The following is a 21,778-nucleotide window of genomic DNA, read 5'->3' as shown; positions in this document are numbered from 1 at the left end:
ACCTGATACACGGGAACTAGGACTCAGAGAGAACAGCGATGAAGATGCTCCTAACTGTAGCGCAGGTTGGAATGACTCAATGTGTCACATTCCAGGAAAATGATATTTCGAGAGAATCCATTCTTCCTGGAAACCCGAAACAAAGAAATGTGATGAGGCTGTGAGAAAATATGCCTTGGCTGGGATTAGAATTCAGAACCTACCGGTCTAAGGGCAGAATATCTCCAGACCAACTAAAAAGGGATGATCCCACACCACTTCTCATCTTTTTCTTACTGGAGGGAGCTCATGACAAGTTGCACTCTAGATGTTAGTTGTTATTGCTCAGGCTGAAGCTTTGTTGCATGATATCTACATGCTCTATCACATAAAGTCAGAGTTTATTAAATTCTTTCTTTCCAATTGTAGGAGACGCTTCAAATTCATCACAGGAGCATCTCAGTCCAAGGATGGATTATTTGAATAATACAAACCACCATACTTTGACCTTCATCCTGCTCGGCATTCCGGGGCTGGAAGCTCAGCACATCTGGATCTCCATCCCTTTCTGTGCTGTGTATGCTATTGCACTTCTGGGAAACTGCTTTATTCTATTTCTTATAAAAACGGAACGGAGTCTCCACGCGCCCATGTACTACTTCCTCTCCATGCTAGCTCTCTATGATATAGGATTATCACTGACAACACTACCCACAATACTAAGTATCTTTTGGTTTAACTCCCAAGAAATTAATTTTGATGCTTGCTTAGTCCAGATGTTCCTCCTTCAAACCTTTTCACTCATGGAGTCCTCCGTGCTTTTGGCCATGGCCTTCGATCGCTTTATTGCTATCTGTAACCCTCTGAGATACGTCTCCATTCTAACCAATTCCACCATAGCCAAGATTGGGGTGGCCATTGTAGTGAGGATAGTTGCACTAGAAATTCCTTTAATCGTTCTGTTGAAGAGACTGCCATTTTGCAAAAGCAATCTGCTTTCTCATTCATTTTGTTTCCATGCTGATTTCATGAAGCTTGCATGTGCAGATACAAAAATCAATAGCATCTATGGTTTATTTGTAGTCCTTTCCACGGCAGGAGTAGACTCCATGTTTATTATCTTAACTTACGTGATGATTATTAAGGCTCTCCTGAGTATCACATCACAGGAAGGCCGTCTCAAGGCGTTTAACACCTGCTTTAGCCATATCTGTGCCGTCCTAATCTTCTACACCCTGATGCTGGGAATGGCTGTGGTGCCTAGGTTCGGTAAAAGTGTTCCTCTTATCATCTACTTTATAATGGGCGAGCTCTGCTTCCTGCTTCCACCTGTGCTGAACCCGATAATCTACAGCATAAAAGCAAAACAGATTCGGAAGGCAGTGCTGAAAATATTCAGCAGAAAGCAGGAGGAGCAGGTCTAACTGCTGGACAGTGTGTAATCAGTCAAGGAGCGGACTTCCACAGAATTCCCTACAACGCTCCATCCCCGTCTAGAGCAAAGGACGCGTCATTACCAAATACTATCCTCAGGGGGTGATTAGGTAGAAGAGGGGAAAGCCACTCCTGCATACATACAAGGCTTAATCTTTGCAAGGCTGTAAAAGCAAGACATAGGGCTTTAAACTGTGTCCTAAAAATCAAAGAAAGCCAAGGAAAGGACTACAAAAATTGGCTTACTCGGATCCCATACAGAACTGGCAGTTAATACTCCGACTGCTGAATGACACTCACATACACATGCCTCCATATCTAGACATCTAGAATGGACGCTTTGCCCAAAAATTCCCAAATTGATTATCAGTACAGCTTTGAAAGGGGAGAAGGTACAATGTTATTAAAATAACATCAATATCCATTGCTAAAAATGACAGCATTAACCTTTGGTTAAAAAGTGAGTGACCCAGAGAGCTTCTACTGTTAGACCAGAAAATGTTTTGAATGGGTTTGAGAGAGTCAAAATGCTACTTTTCGGAGACTGGTGGCTCAAGTGTAGAGCCTGGTATCAACTGCTGGGCCAAGACTCTACTCCCAGGCCAGAGAGGGTGATAGATCCTGCAGAAGCAGTGTCCAGTCCCTGGGAGGAGAGAGGTCTCAGTCATTGATTGGATTAGGGGGCCATGATTATGCACTCCAGAAGAAACTGTAGCATGTAGCCCTCCAGCCAGGGATCATCAGTATTCTATTTATTTATTTATTTAAAATTCTTATATACCGCACGATTAAGGCAGGTACCTGCCCGTCTAGGCGGTTTACAACTTTACATTCCTAAAAATTAGTACACACATTCAGTTAAATACATTTAGGTACATCGGTCTGATACATATTTAAACAATTGTATTACTGGTTGTTAAACGCTTTATTAAACTGGTAAGTTTTCAGTTTTTTCTTGAATTCATTGTGATTAACTGTCAATCTTATATGATCAGGTGAGGCATTCCACTGGGTCGGACCTGCTACAGAAAATGCACGCTTTCGAGTTAAGGCCAAGGTTGCTGATTTGACTGAGGGAACAGTAATGGTGGTAAAGCAGAAGTAGAGGGAAAATACGAGATGATATAAAATTATTCAGAGTAATTAAATCACAAGCGGATTGTGATAAATTGCAGGAGAACCTTGTGAGACTGGAAAATTGGGCATCCAAATGGCAGATGAAATTTAATGTGGACAAGTGCAAGGTGATGCATATAGGGAAAAATAACCCTTGCTGTAGTTACACGATGTTATGTTCCATATTAAGAGCTATCACCCAGGAAAAAGATCTAAGCATCATAGTGGTTAATACTTTAAAATCGTCGGCTCAGTGTGCTGCGAGAGTCAAAAAAGCAAACAATGTTAGGAATTATTAGGAAGGGAATGGTGAATAAAATGGAAAATGTCATAATGCCTCTGTATCGCTCCATGGTGAGACCGCACCTTGAATACTGTGTACAATTCTGGTCGCCTCATCTCAAAAAAGATATAATTGCGATGGAGAAGGTACAGAGAAGGGCTACCAAAATGATAAAGGGGATGGAACAGCTCCCCTATGAGGAAAGGCTGAAGAGGTTAGGAATTTTCAGCTTGGAGAAGAGACGGCTGAGGGGGGATATGGTAGAGGTGTTTAAAATCATGAGAGGCCTAGAATGGGTAGATGTGACATGGTTATTTACTCTTTCGGATAGTAGAAAGACTAGGGGGCACTCCATGAAGTTAGCATGTGGCACATTTAAAACTAATTGTAGAATGTTCTTTTTCACTCAATGCGCAATTAAACTCTGGAATTTGTTGCCAGAGGATGTGGTTAGTGCAGTTAGTGTAGCTGTGTTTAAAAAAGTTTGGATAAGTTCTTGGAGGAGAAGTCCATTACCTGTCATTAATTAAGTTGACTTAGAAAATAGCCACTGCTGTTACTGACATGAGTAGCATGGAATAGACTTAGTTTGTGGGTACTTGCCAGGTTCTTATGGCCTGGATTGGCCACTGTTGGAAACAGGATGCTGGGCTTGATGGACCCTTGGTCTGACCCAGTATGACATGTTCTTATGTTCTTATACCCAGGTCGTTCAGTGTGGAGGCTCATGGTATCGCAGCCTAAAATACTGCTTCTGATTAAGCTGTGCTGCGCCTGTCACTTCCCGATGGCTTCACTCCACCTACTTTTCCTTTTCTGTGGCTCCCCCTGCTCCTCACGGACGTCTGGCTTCCATGGCATCTGCCTGCCATCCTCTCCGCACCGGCTTGGGTGCTGCCTCCCGCCATGTCCTACAGGTACCTTAGGACGTGGCCCTCATTCTTATTTCCTCATTGGCGCGTTCCTCAGGGGCGTCCCCCCTGTGATGACGTCATGCTGCCCGGATATTTAAGCCTACAGTTTATTGCTAGCCGTTGAGTTAGCAAGGGGAATTCTTATGGATGGGATTCGCTCTCCGTACCCAGCTACTCTGCCTCTCCAACTTCTATTGGACTCTTTCTGCTAACGGGGTACTCGCTCCTCGAGGGCCCATGTTCCCTGACTCGCTGCCTGCATCTATCTCCTCTTCTACTTGGAAGAATTTGCTACAGACACCATCAGTGAGTACTACTACCATCTACTCCTCAGAGCTGTCTCCCTGGAACCAGGTACTCGCTCCTCAAGGGCCTGCCTCCGTTCCAGCACCAGTGCCATCTCCTACGTGGAATCGCTGTGTGAGTAACTTGCTAACGAGTCTCCCTGCTCCCCGGGATCTGGTACTTGCTCCTCGAGGGCCAGCTCTTCCTATCTTGGAGCTTCTCCATATTTGGGACTCTGTGAGTGTCTTATTGTACTCATTCTCTCAGTTTTCTCCACTACAGCACTGCTACTGGAGGAACCGCTATTCCAGTGCCTGGGGAATACTAGTCCAGCTGGGCTACATCTTCTACTCACTACTGCCACATCTGGTGGCTTCTCAAACTCAAACTGTCTAAATAAAGATAAATCTGTGTTTGTGTGTCCAAGAGCTGAGCCTGACCTGTGGCCCCTCATGGGACTTCCCCCCGTGGGCGTGGTCAGCTGCCACAGTGTCCAAGGGTCCACCCAAACCTTACTAATTATAACAAGCTGGAATTCAAATGGAGCAGAAGGAATCTCTTGGGCCAAAAGTCTATAATAAAATATTTATTTATTTATTTATTTATTTGTTATGTTTTAATCTCTCGTCTTTTCACTGGTAACTCAGGACATGTTACTGTCATATAGATATAAATACTGTATACTTATACATAAGGGGGTTGAATTAGCACAAGTTATTACATAAAAATCAACAAAAAAAAGTTTTCTTATGAAGGACGCTATTTCTTAGGTCTTGATTAAAATATCATTATTAAAGAGACTATTCCAATTAAAATATTTCTGTCTTTTTTTTAACTCTTTATTTATAATTTTCCACAAATCAAATACAAGCAGAAATAGGGATTAATGGCAGATACATACCAAAGACAAAGAAGACATCACAAAGTTATACACAGAAATTCCCAGTTCCAGTGCCAATAAAGAAGGAGGAAACACAATCAAGAAAATATAAAAAAAGAAAAACACTGTTCAGAGAGCTATTTTAAATTTAAATTCATCTTCTAAGCACTTAACTGAAGTGGTAGATGTAGGAGGGTTCACAATTCTACTATAAAGCAAAGCTTTCGACGGGCCAGGTTCAAAGAAGACTTAATTTTGGCCTGAAAGAACAACCTTGCATTTGGCTGGGTATCGAAGAGAAAAAGAACCCCCCACCCCCACTGGTGAAATAATATCTCTAAGTTGGAGGAAAGCTTTTCTCCTAACCTGAATTTGTTTACATACATCAGGAAAAATCCAAACTTTATGATCCATTAAGATTGTTGCACTATAACCTCATAATAAGGTTCTTTTTCACTTCAGAGGAACATGAAACCAACAAGGTGACTTTTTCCTTAATCTCCTCAGAAGACTCTTCCAGGAAATTATTTATTTAAAATATTTCTATACTGGACTTCATGAATGGGATTCATATCAGGCCGGTTTACATGGAACTTGGGGATTAATTTATAGGGGAGGAAGATTCTCTCCTCCCAAGCTCTTACTTACCCTTAAAGGATAAATAATAAGCCTTAAGCAAAAGGGGTGGAGATTCCTGAGGAAGGCCGAGACCTTTCATCAGTTATTTCTTAATAAACTCTGTAGGAGAAATGAGGGGTCTTCGGAAAATTAAGAATATACACGTTAAGTAAATGAGATCTATTCTCAAACATTTCAAAATGCTAATGAATCAGAATACTATCCTTAACAGCAGCTATTTTAAAATTCTGAAAGGATGAATTCTGAATTTCCAAGGCCTGCATGTTAAAACCATGTTCAGTAGTATTAGATTGAACAATGGCTAGTTGGCCTTTAAGCAGATCAATGGAAGTGTTAACATCATCCAGTCTTCAACTTACAGTTTTCCCTAAAAATGTAATCACTTTCCACATATTCTTAAGAGCAATAGTGGCAGATTTTATCAAACATGACCAAGAACCCTTGGGATGCTGTTGAAAAGGCATTGGGGACTGAGAACAGACCTCCACATCAGATATGGAACCAACACTGCTCCTCATTGTTGACAAAAAAGGAGGTGGTAGATGATCATTGGGACTCAAGGTGGTTTCAAACTCTGGCTGACCTCTTGCCTGGAATCTGCAATGAGTGTCGTGCCCGATTGTGACAGCTCTATGGCCGAAAAGCATCATGTACGCTTTTCTGCTGATACCACTCATCTACAGAACAGTGCAGAAACTTCACCAAGATTGCACTTGTCTGATCCTCATAGCTCCAATATGGCTCAGACAGATATGGTTTGTATATCTCATACAACTTTCCTGCAGTCCTTCCATATTACTCCCATATTACTGGAACCAGAACCTGCATTATTAACTCAAGATGAAGGGATGCGTTATCATTCCATCCTCTCATTCCTCAACTTATCAGCTTGGTGCTCAGTAATTGCGGAGCTCAAGTTGCCTGGAGATATTGTAGACATATTTGGGTAGATTTTAAATGCCCGGTGCGTATAAATCCCAGGGGTTATGCATGTGGCTGGGCCTTGCATGCGCTATGTGCATTTTCAAAGGGGCCCGGCCACTCGCATAACCCGTTAAGTGCTAAAGTGTCTGGCCAGGAAAAAGGGATGGTCTGGGGGTGGGGAGAGGTGGGGTTTAGAGAAAAATTAAAGGGCAAGACTGATTAGACATTGTGCTTGTGCTCAGACAAAATATGCCCAACAGTGGGCACTGGGCAGTAGGAGGGGATTGTGGTTTTTGGGAGACCTCCACTAGCTATAGCCCCACCTTTTTGTAGGAGTCTTCAGTGGGGTATGAAACCCTCTGGAATATGCTCAGTTTTAGAATGGGTTGGTGGATTGGTGAGAGAAGAGGAGAGGAGGAGAAGGAGCTTCTGATAGTCATTACCTCATCCCTGGGGGGGTTTGATCTAAAGGAGGACCAAGTGAGATTTGGTTGATTGAAGATATTTTTGAGAAGACTGACCAGTCTGGAAGGAAGGGTGTCTCCACCCCCAGCATCCAGAAGGACTGGGTCAGTGATCTTTTTGTCCTGATGACCAGTTAACAGCAAGGGTGACGGGAAGGGTTGAGATTGAAGAAACTATTGAGAGAATAGTCACATTATGCAACAATTAGAATTCGTCACAGACAAATATATCAAGACTACTTATCCTAAAAATCAAATCTCCAATAAAAAATAAAATTGACAGTAGAAGTGTAAGTTTTTCCCCAACCTAAACAGCATTAACCATCCCGTGCTGCATATCTAAGGACCTTAACAAGGGGACCGATATATTCCTGCATCAATAAGAATCTGATTACTCAAGGTCTCTAATTTTATTACCCATATTACTAAAGCACATGGCTTATCCCTCTCACATACTTCCCTAAATCACCAAAAAAGGGATCAATAAGAAAACTATCACACGAAAAGAGTGTGGAAAAAGTCCAGATTTAATAGATTTGAGAAAAAGCAAATCATTTTCAATATTTCCAAAGTCTGAGCCCAACAAATGAAAAAGCCTGCGTTGTGTCTTCTCCGATTTGCAGGTGCCCGGTGATGGTAATTGAAGCAAGGTCATTTGTGTTGGCTTTGGCTTAGAACATAGCTGACGAGACAATCAGATGAGCAAGCTGATGTATCAAGGTTTTGGGAGACACTTGTCTTGGAAGGAAGGGTGGACTGGATTCCTAAGATTTCCTGAAGTTACAAGAAAGAGGTCTGTAGGAAGACGAGGATGAAACCCCTACTCTTGTTGTGTCTGAAAGAGAACTCTTCAGAGTGTTGGAGAGAGAGGGTCCATGTATGTGGGGAATCAGAGGGAAGTCTGACTGACTTTGCAGGAGGCCCTGTCTGAGATTGTAGGAGATGCGTCCTGAACTGCAGGAACTACCAGGGGAATCGCCCAGGGAGGATTTTCATGAGCGAGAGTACCCCCTGCCAGGGATGTGAGAATTGCTAGGCCTGAGGCTGTGATATTTTCTGTACTGACTGTGTATTAACCATCAGTGTTCCTCCTGTGATTTTTACCTGCTAGCAAGTGTTACCAGTGAAGGATTTCATTGTGAACAGCACTTATGGTGGTGGTGTGTGCTTTTCCTAATGGACCTCCAGAAAAGCCCTAAGAGCCTTGAAAAGACTTATCCTTTTCCCCCTGTATGGGAACAAGGGTGCTGTTGTCTCTGAAGAGAAGTTAGGACAGGGGTTATAAATGACATAGAGAAAATGGCCCCTGATTTCAGTATCAGGATCCTGAATGCTCTTTGTTCCAATACATTTCCCAAACTGTTCAGTCTCTCCTCCCATCCCATAGCAAAGGAACCCAACAAAGCGCAATACAGCACAGTGTGGTGAGAAGGAGCCCAGCACAGGAAGGCAAGAAATGGTGCAAGGGAACACGAGAGAGCAGACGCAGGGCTGCACATTCCTGGCTGCCGCCTGCTTAAGTTCTGTGCCCAGGTAACTAATCTTACATCACTGATGTCTCTGACCACAAATTGCCTCCCTCCAGTCCTTGCCCAGATCGCTCCAACACAAAATTTCATTTCAAAGTTACAGGGTCTGATTTATTAAGGCTTTTCTCACATTCACCTTTTATGGGAATAAATCTTAGTAAATGAGGCCCACAGAGAGAGCGAATCTCAGGAGACCTTTATGTAAGATTTTTAATAATATTCATCATTGTTTATCTGGACTTTAATTTGCTTACACTTGTTGTAAAATGCCCAGCAGAGAAGCCCCAGGCTGTGAGAGCCCTGAGGGATTTACTGAAGATTCATTATAAATTCTCCTACACTGTGAGCCTGGCAGAGACCCCGGGTATCCCTGCTCAGTGCACTCGCATCCTGCTTTCCTGGACAGGGGAACAATATTATCCTGAGTATCAGAGCCTGTGTGATGGGGATAGGAGGGAAGGATATGGAGTGAATCCTTTCGTTACGTTTTTCGTGATATGGGTAAGTTGACCATGACCCGTCTCTCTCTCCCCATCTTGTAACAGGTTCTTGTAAGATATAATTTGATTGCACAGTTACTTGGTTAGTGCCTTAAACCTCTTGTATGACTGATATGTGCACACCACCTCGTTCCCTTTCTTCCGACCTATCACAAGGCTTCTAGCGCTCTGTACTAGGCAGTCTCAATGTTCCTTCTTGGTTGTGTTGCTTCCTTCAACCAGTTCACACAGAGGTAAAAAGCTACAAGATGTGATTACAAGTCTACCATCAATGTATATGTGTGAACGGTTTTCACATTCATCTACGAATGACTTAAAGGTTGAGACAAACACAATGGCAGGATCAGGGCACCTAAATGAAATTGAACAGAACAGGTTACCACCTATTCTTATAACATAGTGACCAGCTTGGACTGCCATTTTGCTGATGAAAATGGAAAGATCCCATGGTGTTTTGGGTCATATTGCATCCGATTTGTCACTCCCCATTTAATATACCAACTGATGGCAGATGAAGACCACAGTGGTCCACCCAGTCTGCCCAGCAAGGTGTTCAGGGTTGTAAGTGCCACTCCGTGCAGGTTATCCTTCCACAGAAATGTTCCACCAAACGTTACCACAGGTTTTCTTGGGTCTTCATTTCCATCTACCAGTCTTTAGGGATCCTCTGTGTTTATCTCATGCCCTTTTGAATTCAACTTCTCTTCTGGGAGGGCATTCTGGAGTCTGACTTCCATCTCCCTTTCCATAGGAAAATATTTCCTGACTTTGTTCCTGTGTCTACCCATTGGAATTTCATCTCATGAACTTTAGTTCTACAACTTTCTTTCCACTGGAAAATATTTGTTTCTTCTGCCTTTTTAATATCTTTCAGGTATTTAAAAGTCTGTATCATATCTCTGTCCTCTTCTTCAGGGTTTCCATAGTCAGGTGCTCAAGGCTCATCTCAGAAGTCTTTCAGTGCCTCTCTCTGGACTGTTTCTATCATCTCTTTGTCCTTTTTTAGGTACAGCCTTCAGAACTGAGCACAGTACTCCAGATAAGACCTTGCCAATAACCTGTACAAGGATATTATCACCTCCGTTATATCCTGCTGGTTATGCATCTGTCCATGCACTGTGGCCCAGCATTCTTCTGGCCCTCCCTTCAGATCATCAGACACTATCACCCCAGGGTCTCTTTCTTCATCTGTGCACAGCAGTCTCTTGTCGCCCTTCATGTACAGCTCATTTGGATTTCTGCACCTCAAATGCATGACTTTGCACTTCTTGTCACTGAATTTTAGTTGCCAAACCTTTGACCACTCCTTGAGCTTTCTTAGATCACTTTTCATTATCTTTGTAAAGCTTCTTGCTGTATTAATTTAACTGTAAACCGAGATGATGTTCCCAACGTATCTCGGTATATAAAAATGCTCACATAAACAAACAAACAAATAAATAAATAAATAAATAAATAATCTCTTCTCCTTCTGGCGTGTCCAGTCTGCTGAAGATCTTAGTATCATCTGCAAATAGACAAACCTTTCATTCTAACCCTTCCGCAATATTCTTTACAAAGATACTGAAAAGACCCAGTCCCAGAAGCAATCCCGGAGCACGCCACTAATCTCCCCAGAGTGATTCCCATTTATTACTGTCAGTACCCCTTATCTTCCCTCAGTCAACCAATTTTCAATCCATTGCACTAGCTTGGGATGCACTTATTTTATTCATGAGCATCCTAAGTGGGACCATAACAAAAACTGTACTGAAATCCAAATAAACCACATCGAATGCCTGCCCTTGATTTGTGAGCATACGAATGCCCTGTTGGGTCGAACCAAGGACCATCAAGCCCAGCATCTTGACTTAGACAGTGGCCAGTCTGGGTCACAAATATCTGGCATATCCTGTGCAATAGACCTATTTCCTATTACTTGCTCTCTGAGATAAAAATAATTTTCTTTAGCCTACCTAGCTAAATAATGTGTTATGGACTTTTCCTCCTCTTTGAAGCTCTGCTGGGCTATTCACCTTGACCACATCCTCTGGCAACAGATTGGACACTGTGAGGTGAATTTTAAAAGCCTGACGTGCGCATTCATTAGGGGATGCACGAAAACGTTGGGCTTGCACATGGTAAGCGGATTTTAAAAGCCAGCCAGATACACGCGTAAATGCTTCAGCACACACATGGACGTTTCAGGGCACGAAGCTGAGATGTCCGCAGAAGTACTTACGTGCTCTGGCGTGCACCAGTGCCTCCGCCACATAACTTTACCTCTGCTAGGGGTGACATGAAGTTATAAAATAAAGGTAATTAGGCAGATCTGTGGGTTTTAAGGGTTGGGATAAATGGGCGGAGTGAAGGCTGTTAAATCACGGGGGGTGGAAGAATGGGGTGAACTGTCGACGAACCTGTAAAACTGGAAATGGCGTTGGCGCGCGCCCCTTTTAAAATCCCCTGACTTAAGCGGTAGAAGTGGCATTTGTGCGCCCTTACGTGTGCCCACTTAAAATTTGATGCACACATGCATGCGACAAGGCTATTTTGTAGTGTACGCGTATCTACGCACGCAAGTTATAAAATAGCCACGTCCCTGGGCGCGGCTGGACAAATGTGTGCACACATGCGCCGGTTTGAAATTTACCGTCCCTGTAGGCTGAGTAAAAAGTTACTTTCTACAATTTGTTTTAAGTTTGCTTGTTACTTTCATGGCCTGTCCCCCTTGCCTTAGTATTATTTGAAAGGGTAAATAACCATCCTTCATTTACCCGTTCCACCCCACTCGTGATTTTATCATGACTGGTACTACTTCTGATTTTTGAAACGTTACATGTGCAAAAATGTTCTTTTGTGCTATTATTTTGAAAAGCTGAGTTCAATTCTGTGCACTATGAGCCAGTATAATGCAAATATTAATATGATTTCTTGTGTGCACTATGGTTTGCTGTGAACGCTGGGTTCAGGTGCTGTGCAGAATCTCATTATAGAGAAACCGTTCCATTCCGTTTCTCGCTTTTCTTGTCCCCCCAATGCATCTTTTCTATGACTGCTCTATCTTTTGTGAGATGGGACGACCAGAACTGCACACAATCCTCAAGGTGCAATCTCGCCATGGCTCGATACAGAGGCAATATAACATTTTCCGCTTTATTCTCCATTCCTTCTTGCATCGTTCCTAACATTCTGTTTGCTTTTTTGACTGCTGTCGGGCACTGAACTGAGCATTTCAATGTATTGTCCACATGGCCTTCAAGGTCCTTTTCCTGAATTATTTTTCCCTATGTGCATCACTTTGTACTTTTCCACATTTAATTTCATCGGCCATTCAGATGCCCAGACTTCTAGTCTCACAAGGTCCTTTTGCAGTTCCTCACAATATTTTGCTGTTTTAACAACTTTGAATAATTTTGTGTCATCTGCAAATGTGATCATTTCACTTGTTGCTCCCTTTTCCAGATCATTTATCAATATGTTAAATAGCACTGGTCCCAGTACCAATCCCTGTCGTACTCTATTAATGACCTTTCTCTATTTGGAAAAATGACCATTTAGTCCTACCCTCTATTTTTGGCATTCAATCTGTTTCCAGTCCACGATAGGACACTGCTTCCAATCCCATGACCATGTGATTTCCTGAGGAGTCTCTCATGGGGGATTTTATCAAATACCTTCTGAAAATTGAAATACATCACAACAACCAGATTACATTTATCATCATATTTTATACCCTCAAAAAACCAAACAGATTGGTAAGGCAAGACTTCCCTTTCTTAAAACCGTGCTGACTCTTCCCCATTAAGCCATGTTAGTATCTTTGTGGCCACCGGTGAGTTTGTTTTTAAGAATGGCTTCTATCATTTTGCTCAGCATTGACATCAGCTCATTGGTTTGTAGTTTCCCAGATCACCCCTGGATCCCTATTTAAAAATTGGTGTCACATTGGTCACCTTCCAGCCTTCAGATATCATGACTGTTTTAAATGTTTTATAGATTACTAGTAACAGGTTTGCAATTTCATGTTTTAGTTCTTTTTGAACTCAAGGTTGAATTCCATCTGGTCCTGGTGATTTGTGATTGAATTTCTTAGTCATTCAATCGAAATATCCCTCAGATTCATTTGATACAACCTTCCTCTGATAAAACCATTTTGCTTTGGATTTTGTAACCTTTTGGATTGTAGATAGTTCAGTATCCTTTCCTTCAGCAATATTTCTATTCATTTTCTCATCATTGAGGTCATTTGTATTCATTATCACCTCTCAGCTGCTAGTTCAAATCCTAGCTTGGGTAGCTTTTGTGAAATAAGATGATGGTCTCAGAGTTTAGTTCCACAGTGGAGCTCCTGTCAGATTCATTTGACTCTGAGAATTCTGCTACACACTAAGGAAGTGAATGAATAAACAAACACCTGTTTCATTTTGTTTTTTGTTTCATTTTCCACAGCATATTGTTTCATTTCATTCATTTTGTTGTTTGCATGTGCTATATTTTACAAACCATGCTATTTATTTTTACAATGCATGCACTTTCACATATAGTGCACGCTGAAGATTTTTAACCCACACTAAAACAACAAGAACATCATAAATAATACTTTTTTCATGTTGTATTGGATGGGAAATGACACAAAAGGATAAAACTAATATTGCTGATGTTCTCATGTCATTTTCAAATATCAGGCTATCCTAGTTGCTCACCTTGTCACTGACTTGTGGTATTTACATGATAAGAAAGATCCTGAAGTGAGCCATAGCGTATGCCTTCACTTTTATATAAAATTGTTATTTCTATCCACACTGGATTATATTAAAGGTTTGCATCAAATCTTCAAAAATGGGAAACATTATAATTTGCACTATTTCAGTTTGCATTGCCTTACACTGTGCAATGCATGAGGTGCTGTTCTGCTTCCGATTTCAGTTTTATTAATTGGGATATACTCAAGTGTTTAGTATTAGAACCCGGGCACTGGAGGTTTACACAGCTGGGCATGAAGCAGGGCTGGGGTAGGAGGTTACTGCATACTGGTTTAGCTGGAAAAAGAAACAAATCTTCCATGAAATGCAATCAGAAATTTAGAAGGAAATTCATGGTCAGGTATCCATGAGTTCCTCTTACATGTACATCTTTTAAACAAAGAAGGGGAAAACCTTCAGAGATCAGACAGACATTTGTGAAAACTTATGCCTGGAGATTTGTATCATTTTATTTGTTTTTATTTATTTGTAAGTTTTTTATAAACCGAAGTATTGGTGTTGGCCTTCACTCCGGTTTACATTTACAACAACGAACTACATTTAAATCAGATGAACAATAATCATGGGCTAAAAAAGCCTTCTTTATTTACTAAAAACATTTTAGTGATAATTCATTTCGTTTCGTGTGTTGCTTATAGACCGCAATCACAGATACAAGAGGTGCCCAGTGTGGTGTACGACAGTATCGTCAAACATAAAAACACAAACAAATTTTAATTATTAATATAAAATATTTCCCTCCCCTGCCCATCAACTTGTTTGCCTACGTCCGCCTTCCCAACTTCGATGGGTCTGAAAAAGTGTGAAGTGTTCAGAACTGAAGATCCATTCGGATAAGAAGAATCAGCTCAAGAGATAACGTGGCTTCTGGCAGGAGCCTCAGCTGCTGTACAGGTCAACCTTTCTCTTTCACAGCGTGCAGTCTGGCTGAATGCACAGGTTGGAAAATTAAAGCAATTATGAGGTAATGGGTTTTTATTGGACTTAACTGAAACAATTTTTTTTTTAATTTTAATATTTTTTACATTTTAGAACAAAACCCAGCAATTATCTCTTGAAACACAATCAGTAAAATATCATTGATCAAACAGAGGAAACATTAAGGGGGGAAAAAGAGAAAAATTGCTGCATTTAGCTCACGAAATTGAGAGAGATCCAGTCCATCACAGTCTGCAGGAGAAGGGGGACCAGAAAACTTTGGGTGAGCAGCACACAACAGGGACCGAGCGGGTTAATTAATGAAGCACAGAACAACAGATAGAAAGAGAAAGCTGAGAGGGTTTATAAAATAAATCCCTAGCACCTTGATAATGAATTATACGTTTTCAAGGATACTTTAAATAGAACATCAAACCCCTTACCTTATCACCAGGGTCCAGAGAACAAAAAGTTAAATGTTGGGGAAAAAGAACAGTTAAAGAGGGTTCCGGGGCAGATTCAGACCTGCACATGGTAGCTGCTTTCTGTAGGAGATAATATATACTTGTATACATTACCAGATTTGCTGGTGCACTTTTACATCTGACTTGGGCGAGTGAAACTGCACTTGTCTGTTGTTTGCAATGTTTGGGTGAGAAGTCTGGGTGAATTGGTAGGTGCTCAGGTTAAAGAGCTGTAGGATATAGCTGAACTGGAGACGGACTGGGAGAACTGGCAGAGGCACGATTGAACTGGTGATTCCAAGCATGTGTGCAAATAATTTCAAAATGATGTTCACACATACTTTATAAACTATCTGTCTGCACATTTAATTCTGGATGTTTATTTCAGTATCGCAATTATTTCACATGTAAAAATATATGTGCATATGTTTATAACATGGTTAGAAAAAGTGTGCGTTTTCTTGCATTGAAAAACTACGCATGTACTGAAACATAAGCATAAACCTTTGGAGCTCCTGCTGCACAGTTTATAAAGTACTAGCATTAACCTCTGTGTGTCCACTTATGCATGCAAATGTTGTACCTTGGACAGGTTTGAAAATTAGGCTCAAAGCAAAATTCAGTCTTAAAGTTGAATATTCAGCATCTCATTATGTATAGAGAATAAAAGGGCAGCATCCCTTTATTTGGATGGTCAAGCCAACTCACCAAGAAATTGAAAATCCAGGGTGCTCTGTGTTTTGGTAGAAAAGCTGCATCAGGGAATTAAAAAAAAAAAGAGAGAGCTGCTAGAAGTAGAAGAAAATAGCTCCCATTCTTCCTCTTAGTGGTCTACTCTGCCAGCTGTTTAAAAAATATCCATTTGTGAAAAGCTTGGTTTTCCAAAATGTTCTGGTTGAATTGGACTAATTGCAGTTTGGCAACATCTGATCCTAAAATTGCGATTTACCACTAACTGAATTAATGATAGGGATTCTGATCACAATCACAGCAAAAATTGTATTCAAAATCCTGTCTTGCAAAACCAGGTCATGCAGTGGTGTGGATTCACTAAAGGCTGAAAGGCTGAGGCACACATATTCAAAAGTGGCACAGCCACTACTCTCTGGAGTTAATTTTCAAAGAGGTTCCATGTCTAAAAATACCATCTATGCATGTAAGTAGCATGTACTCATGCACATGCCATTTTATTTTTATAAATACAGCGAGAAATCTGCAGGGAGCGGCAGTTATTACCCTCAACAGAAACATGGGGGTAACCTGCACGGAGCGGCAGCTACCACTCTAAGAAAATAAAAAAGCTTTCTGGGCAGAGTGGATGGACCATTGGGTCTTTTTCTGCTGTCATTTACTCTGTTACTAAGGTCCTCTCTTTTATCCAGTCAGCAATCTGATCCCATGACCTTCTAATTTCCTGAGGCCTCTCTCATGAGGGACTTTGTCCAATGCCTTCTGATAATCCCAATGCACTGTATTAATCGGTTCATTTACACCTTAAAAAAATCTAGCAAATGGGCAAGCCAGGACTTCCCTGTCCATAACCCAGGTTGACCCTGTTAGGCCGGGTGTATTTATGCAATCGGTCATTTTGTTTTTAAGCCTAGCTTCTGCCATTTTGTGTGGCACCCACATCAGGCTCACCGGTCTTTAGTTTCTCAGATCGTCCCAGGGTGGGGGGTGACACTGGACACCCTCCAGTCTTCAGATGCTGTGGCTCATGTTTGACTTCCCTCAGACCTGCCGGGGGGGGGGGGGGGGCGCATGTCACCTGTTCCCGGGGATCTGTCAGGCTGATTTACTGCTCCCTCCACTTTCACCCTGATCAGAGTCATCACCAACAAAAAATGCTTCTGGTGAGGGCATGACCCCGACATCCCTCTCGGTAAAGACAGAGGCAAGGGATGCATTTAGGGGCAGATTTTCGAGCGGTTACACGCGCCGGGCCTATTTTCAAAAGGGCCGGCGGTGCTCGTAAAGCCCAGGGACGCGTGTGAGTCCCGGGGCTTGAATAAAGGGGCGGAGGCATGGGCGGGGCGTGGGCGGAGGCGTGGGCGGGGCGTGGGCGGGGCGTGGGTGGAGGAGTGGGCGGGGCGTGGGCGGGGCGTGGGCGGGGCGGGGTGGTCTGGGGAGAGGGCGGGACCGGAGCCTCCATGCACAGCGGCCATTTGCTGCTGTGCCCGGGATCGCGGGACGGCCATCGGCCGGCGCGCGCAACTTGCACTTGCCCAAGGCAGGCGTAACTCGGTAAGATAAATTTTTTAGGGGGTTTAGCTTAGGGCTGGGGGGCTGGGGGCGGGAGAGTTAGGGGAAGGGAAGGGAAGGTGGGGTGGGGGGTAGGGAACGGAGGAACGCAGCGTGGTTCGGCGTGCGCAAGCTGCAGAATTATGCACCCCCTTTGCGCGCGCCGACCCTGATTTTATAACACGCGTGCACAGCCGCGCGCATGTTATAAAATCGGGCATACATTCGTGCGTGCCAGGTTGTGCACACAAATGTATGCCCGCGCCTATGTTTTAAAATCTGCCCCTTAGTTTTTCTGCTGGTTCCTTGTCCTTCCTATCCCTCGCTTACCCAGCGGCTCAGCAGACTCCCTCACAGGCTTTTTGCTTTGAATGTACTTGAAAAAAGGTTTTATTTCTTGCTTTTTTATCTCCCTGGCAAGATGGACAAGTGCAAGGTGTTGCATATAGGGAAAAATAACCCTTGCTGTAATTACACGATGTTAGGTTCCATATTAGGAGCTACCACCCAGGAAAAAGATCTAGGCATCGTAGTGGATAATACTTTAAAATCATCGGCTCAGTGTGCTGCGGCAGTCAAAAAAGCAAACAGAATGTTAGGAATTATTAGGAAGGGAATGATGAATAAAACGGAAAATGTCATAATGCCTCTGTATCGCTCCATGGTGAGACCGCACCTTGAATACTGTGTACAATTCTGGTCACCGCATCTCAAACAAGATATAGTTGCGATGGAGAAGGTACAGAGAAGGGCAACCAATATTATAAAGGGGATGGAACAGCTCTCCTATGAGGAAAGACTAAAGAGGTTAGGACTTTTCAGCTTGGAGAAGAGACGACTGAGGGGGGATATGATAGAGTTGTTTAAGATCATGAGAGGTCTAGAACGAGTACATGTGACTCGGTTATTTACACTTTCGAATAATAGAAAGACTAGGGGGCACTCCATGAAGTTAGCATGGGGCACATTTAAGACTAATCGGAGAAAATTCTCTCTCACTCAACGCACAATAAAGCTCTGGAATTTGTTGCCAGAGGATGTGGTTAGTGCAGTTAGTGTAGCTGGGTTCAAAAAAGGTTTGGATAAGTTCTTGGAGGAGAAGTCCATTAACGGCTATTAATCAAGTTTACTTAGGGAATAGCCACTGCTATTAATTGCATCAGTAGCATGGGATCTTCTTAGTGTTTGGGTAATTGCCAGGTTCTTGTGGCCTGGATTGGCCACTGTTGGAAACAGGATGCTGGGCTTGATGGACCCTTGGTCTGACCCAGCATGGCAATTTCTTATGTTCTTATGTCCTTTTCAAATTCCCTCTCAGCCTGCCTCCTGTGGCTTTACACCGGAATTTCCCGCATTGCCTCGGAGCCCTTATTACTGGGATCCCCTCCGCCCTCTCCAGCATTATTTTCCACGCAGTCACATGCTTCTCACTGACTTACATTGAATCCTCCATACTGGGGTCCAGCAGCACTGAAAGGCAGACATGCACTAAACTCCCCTTCATGTATTTCTCCATGGAGGAGCCCGAAGAAAGAGAAGAGGGGCACTGAGCTTGCAGGAGAGAAGGCGCAGGCACCAGCAGACTCAGTGTGAAGGCACCGCCAATGCTCAGCTGCTTTCACATTGGCGTGAACGCTACAATTCAGTTGAACATTTTTTTGGTGATATAATACTTTGCATATAAATTATATAAATAAATAAACTAGTATTAGCTCAGTTAAGGGGATGCTAGAAATGATTTTAGCGGGCTGCTCAGTGAATTGGCTCCATTATGGTCTGTTTTTGCTTCTGCAATTGTGCAATACCAGCCGGGTCTGACTTATCCTAAAGAGGGTAGCCAAGGCCGCGACCTGATGCATGGGGATTGTGTCCTTTGAACAAGCAGAGAGAGCGGCCACGCAGATGCCTCTGACCTCAGTGCCGCTTAGTGCCACTTTCTGGGAAAACAGTATCTTGATTTAAGAGAGTCAGCACTTTCTGCAAATGGACACAAGGGCTGTGAGGAAATATGCCCCAGCTGGGATTAGAACCCAAAGCCTAGTGGTGATTAACTAAAGCCATCTTATAACCCATGCAATGTCTCTCTTTCCAGGGGCGCTCATGACCACTATGGTTAACAGCTGTTGCTGCTCACGCTGAAGTTGGGTTACATGATATCTACATGCTCAATCACATGAATTCTCAGTTCATTCAATATGTTCTTTCCAATTGCAGGAGATTATTCAAAATCAACACAGAACGTTTCAGTTTCAAGTATGGATTCTTTCAATAATACCAACCACAGCCCTGTGACCTTCATCCTGACTGGCATCCATGGGCTGGAAGCTCAGCACATCTGGATCTCCATCCCTTTCTGTGCTGTGTATGCTACTGCACTTCTGGGAAACTGCGCTATTCTATTTATTATAAAAACAGAACCGAGTCTCCACGCACCCATGTACTACTTCCTCTCCATGTTGGCAATAAACGACATAAACTTATCACTGACAACTTTACCCACAATGCTAAGCGTCTTTTTATATAACGCCAGTGAAATTTATTTTGATACCTGCCTGACCCAGATGTTCTTCCTTCACACCTTTTCACTGATGGAGTCCTCAGTGCTTTTGGCCATGGCCTTCGATAGATTTATCGCAATCTGTAACCCCCTGAGATATGCCTCCATCTTAACCAATCCCGTTATAGCCAAGATTGGGGTGGTCATTGTCGTGAGGGTAACAGCATTAGAAATCCCTTTAGTAAGTCTACTGAAAAGGCTGCCATTTTGTAAAACCAATCTGCTTTCTCATTCGTTCTGCTTCTATCCTGATGTGATGAAGTTTGCGTGCGCAGATACCAGACTCAATAGTGTCTATGGTTTATTTACAATTCTGTCCACCGCAGGAATTGACTCTGTGTGCATAATCTTTTCTTACCTGATGATTATGAAAACAGTCCTAGGTATGGCATCGCGGGAGGGACGTCTCAAGGCATTGAACACCTGCGTGTCCCATATCTGTGTTGTGTTAATCTTCTACATCCCCATGATTGGACTGGCTGTACTGCACAGGTTTGGGAATGGTGTTCCTCTGGTCATCTTCTTTCTAATGGGCAACGTCTACCTTCTGTTTCCATCTGTGCTGAACCCAATCATCTACAGCATAAAAACAAAGCAGATCCAGAAGGCAATACTCAAAATGTTCAGTGCAAAGCAGGATAATATTTAGCTGCAGAACGGTGCCTGGCGCCTTCTACAAGTCAAAGCTGTAGGAAAGTTTTCCTCACACCCAAAATGGCAATAAGAATGCTTATGGTTCACTCCACATTCGAGAAGGGATGCATGGAAGAGGAAACATCTAAGCTAATGTTACAAATTAGGGAGGTTCAGTTAGGTCCGTCTGGCAGATTGCATAGAACTGGACTTGGACTGTGTATGACCAGCAACAACAAAACTTAAGAGTAGGGACCTAATTGCAAATATGGAGATGTAAGATGTGATAGGAGAGGAAAATTAGCCTGGAGGTTACAGTGGTGGGAGGAGAGCCAGGGAAGCTTAGGGTTCAAATCCTGCTCCACCCTCCAAAACGTGAAGGCAGGAAAAGACCAAAGAGTCTTTCTAGTCTGTCCAACCACGCCAACTTAAAGCTTTACATTCCCTACCTCTCCCTCACCCCCTGAGCTTATCCCATGCTTTCCCTACCTCTCCCTCACCCCCTGAGCTTATCCCACGCTTTCCCTACCTTTCCCTACCTCTCCCTCACCCCCTGAGCTCCTTTCCCTACCTCTCCCTCACCCCCTGGGCTTATCCCACGCTTTCCTGAACCCCGAGACCGTCTTTGCTCCACCACCACCACAGGGAGGCTGTTGTTCTGTGCATCCATTATTCTCTCAAAGAGACTGTGGGTGCCATTGCAAACTTCTTTACTGAAAGGTGATTTAATTGACTGACAAATGTTTACAGCACTAAGATTTTAAGTAAAGTTGATGAACAATGAAGAAGAAAGATGAATAAATTTGTGACCTCACTCTTCTTGCAAAGTCTCTGAATTTCTTTAGAAGCCACTTCCCTAACACTTGACCTCCTTCTCCTTTCAATTACTCAAATTGCAGAAAGTGCAATCCTATAACCCTCTCCCCACTGTACCAAACTCTAATCAGGACACAGCGAGTCTCGCTTCTCAGACTTTTCCCGGAGTCTTCTTAAATAGCTTAGATCTCCCGCAGAAGGCACCGAGCGGGCCCTCGCCACTCGTGCTCTTGCACGATACCTTTAGATCCTTCCCTCCGGCGATGGACAGGGATCCACTCCTCTTAGATGGAGCCTGCACGGCTCAGCACTTCCCAGAGAAAAGACGCTTCCTACTCCCGGGAGATTAGAGACCGAGTCCCTGGTACCAAGGGCACTGAGTTCCAAGGAACAAAAATAGACTTTGACTCAATACCAGGGAAAGAAAAGAAACAGGAAGGGTGGGAAAACGTCCTTG

The 21,778-nt window shown here is 43.0% G+C and overlaps 2 protein-coding genes across 2 annotated transcripts; both read left to right on the top strand.

The window, feature by feature from the left end:
- Window positions 1-449: 449 nt before the first annotated feature.
- LOC115091598 (olfactory receptor 51G2-like) lies at window positions 450-1,403 on the top strand. The gene has a single exon (XM_029601768.1). The coding sequence runs from the start codon at window positions 450-452 to the stop codon at window positions 1,401-1,403; it is 954 nt and encodes a 317-aa protein (XP_029457628.1).
- Window positions 1,404-19,570: 18,167 nt separating this feature from the next.
- Window positions 19,571-20,521, top strand: LOC115091458 (olfactory receptor 51G2-like). Its single transcript, XM_029601679.1, has one exon. It carries the CDS (start codon window positions 19,571-19,573, stop codon window positions 20,519-20,521), a length of 951 nt encoding a protein of 316 aa, XP_029457539.1.
- The last annotated feature ends 1,257 nt before the right edge of the window (window positions 20,522-21,778 follow it).

This window comes from Rhinatrema bivittatum, chromosome 5 (assembly GCF_901001135.1).
Source record: "Rhinatrema bivittatum chromosome 5, aRhiBiv1.1, whole genome shotgun sequence".
Taxonomy (NCBI): domain Eukaryota; kingdom Metazoa; phylum Chordata; class Amphibia; order Gymnophiona; family Rhinatrematidae; genus Rhinatrema; species Rhinatrema bivittatum.
This window is presented reverse-complemented; position numbering and strand designations above follow the sequence as displayed.

Excerpts from the sequence above, each read along its gene's own strand:
- LOC115091598 (XM_029601768.1), top strand. The coding sequence starts at position 450 with ATGGATTATTTGAATAATACAAACCACCATACTTTGACCTTCATCCTG.
- LOC115091458 (XM_029601679.1), top strand. The coding sequence starts at position 19,571 with ATGGATTCTTTCAATAATACCAACCACAGCCCTGTGACCTTCATCCTG.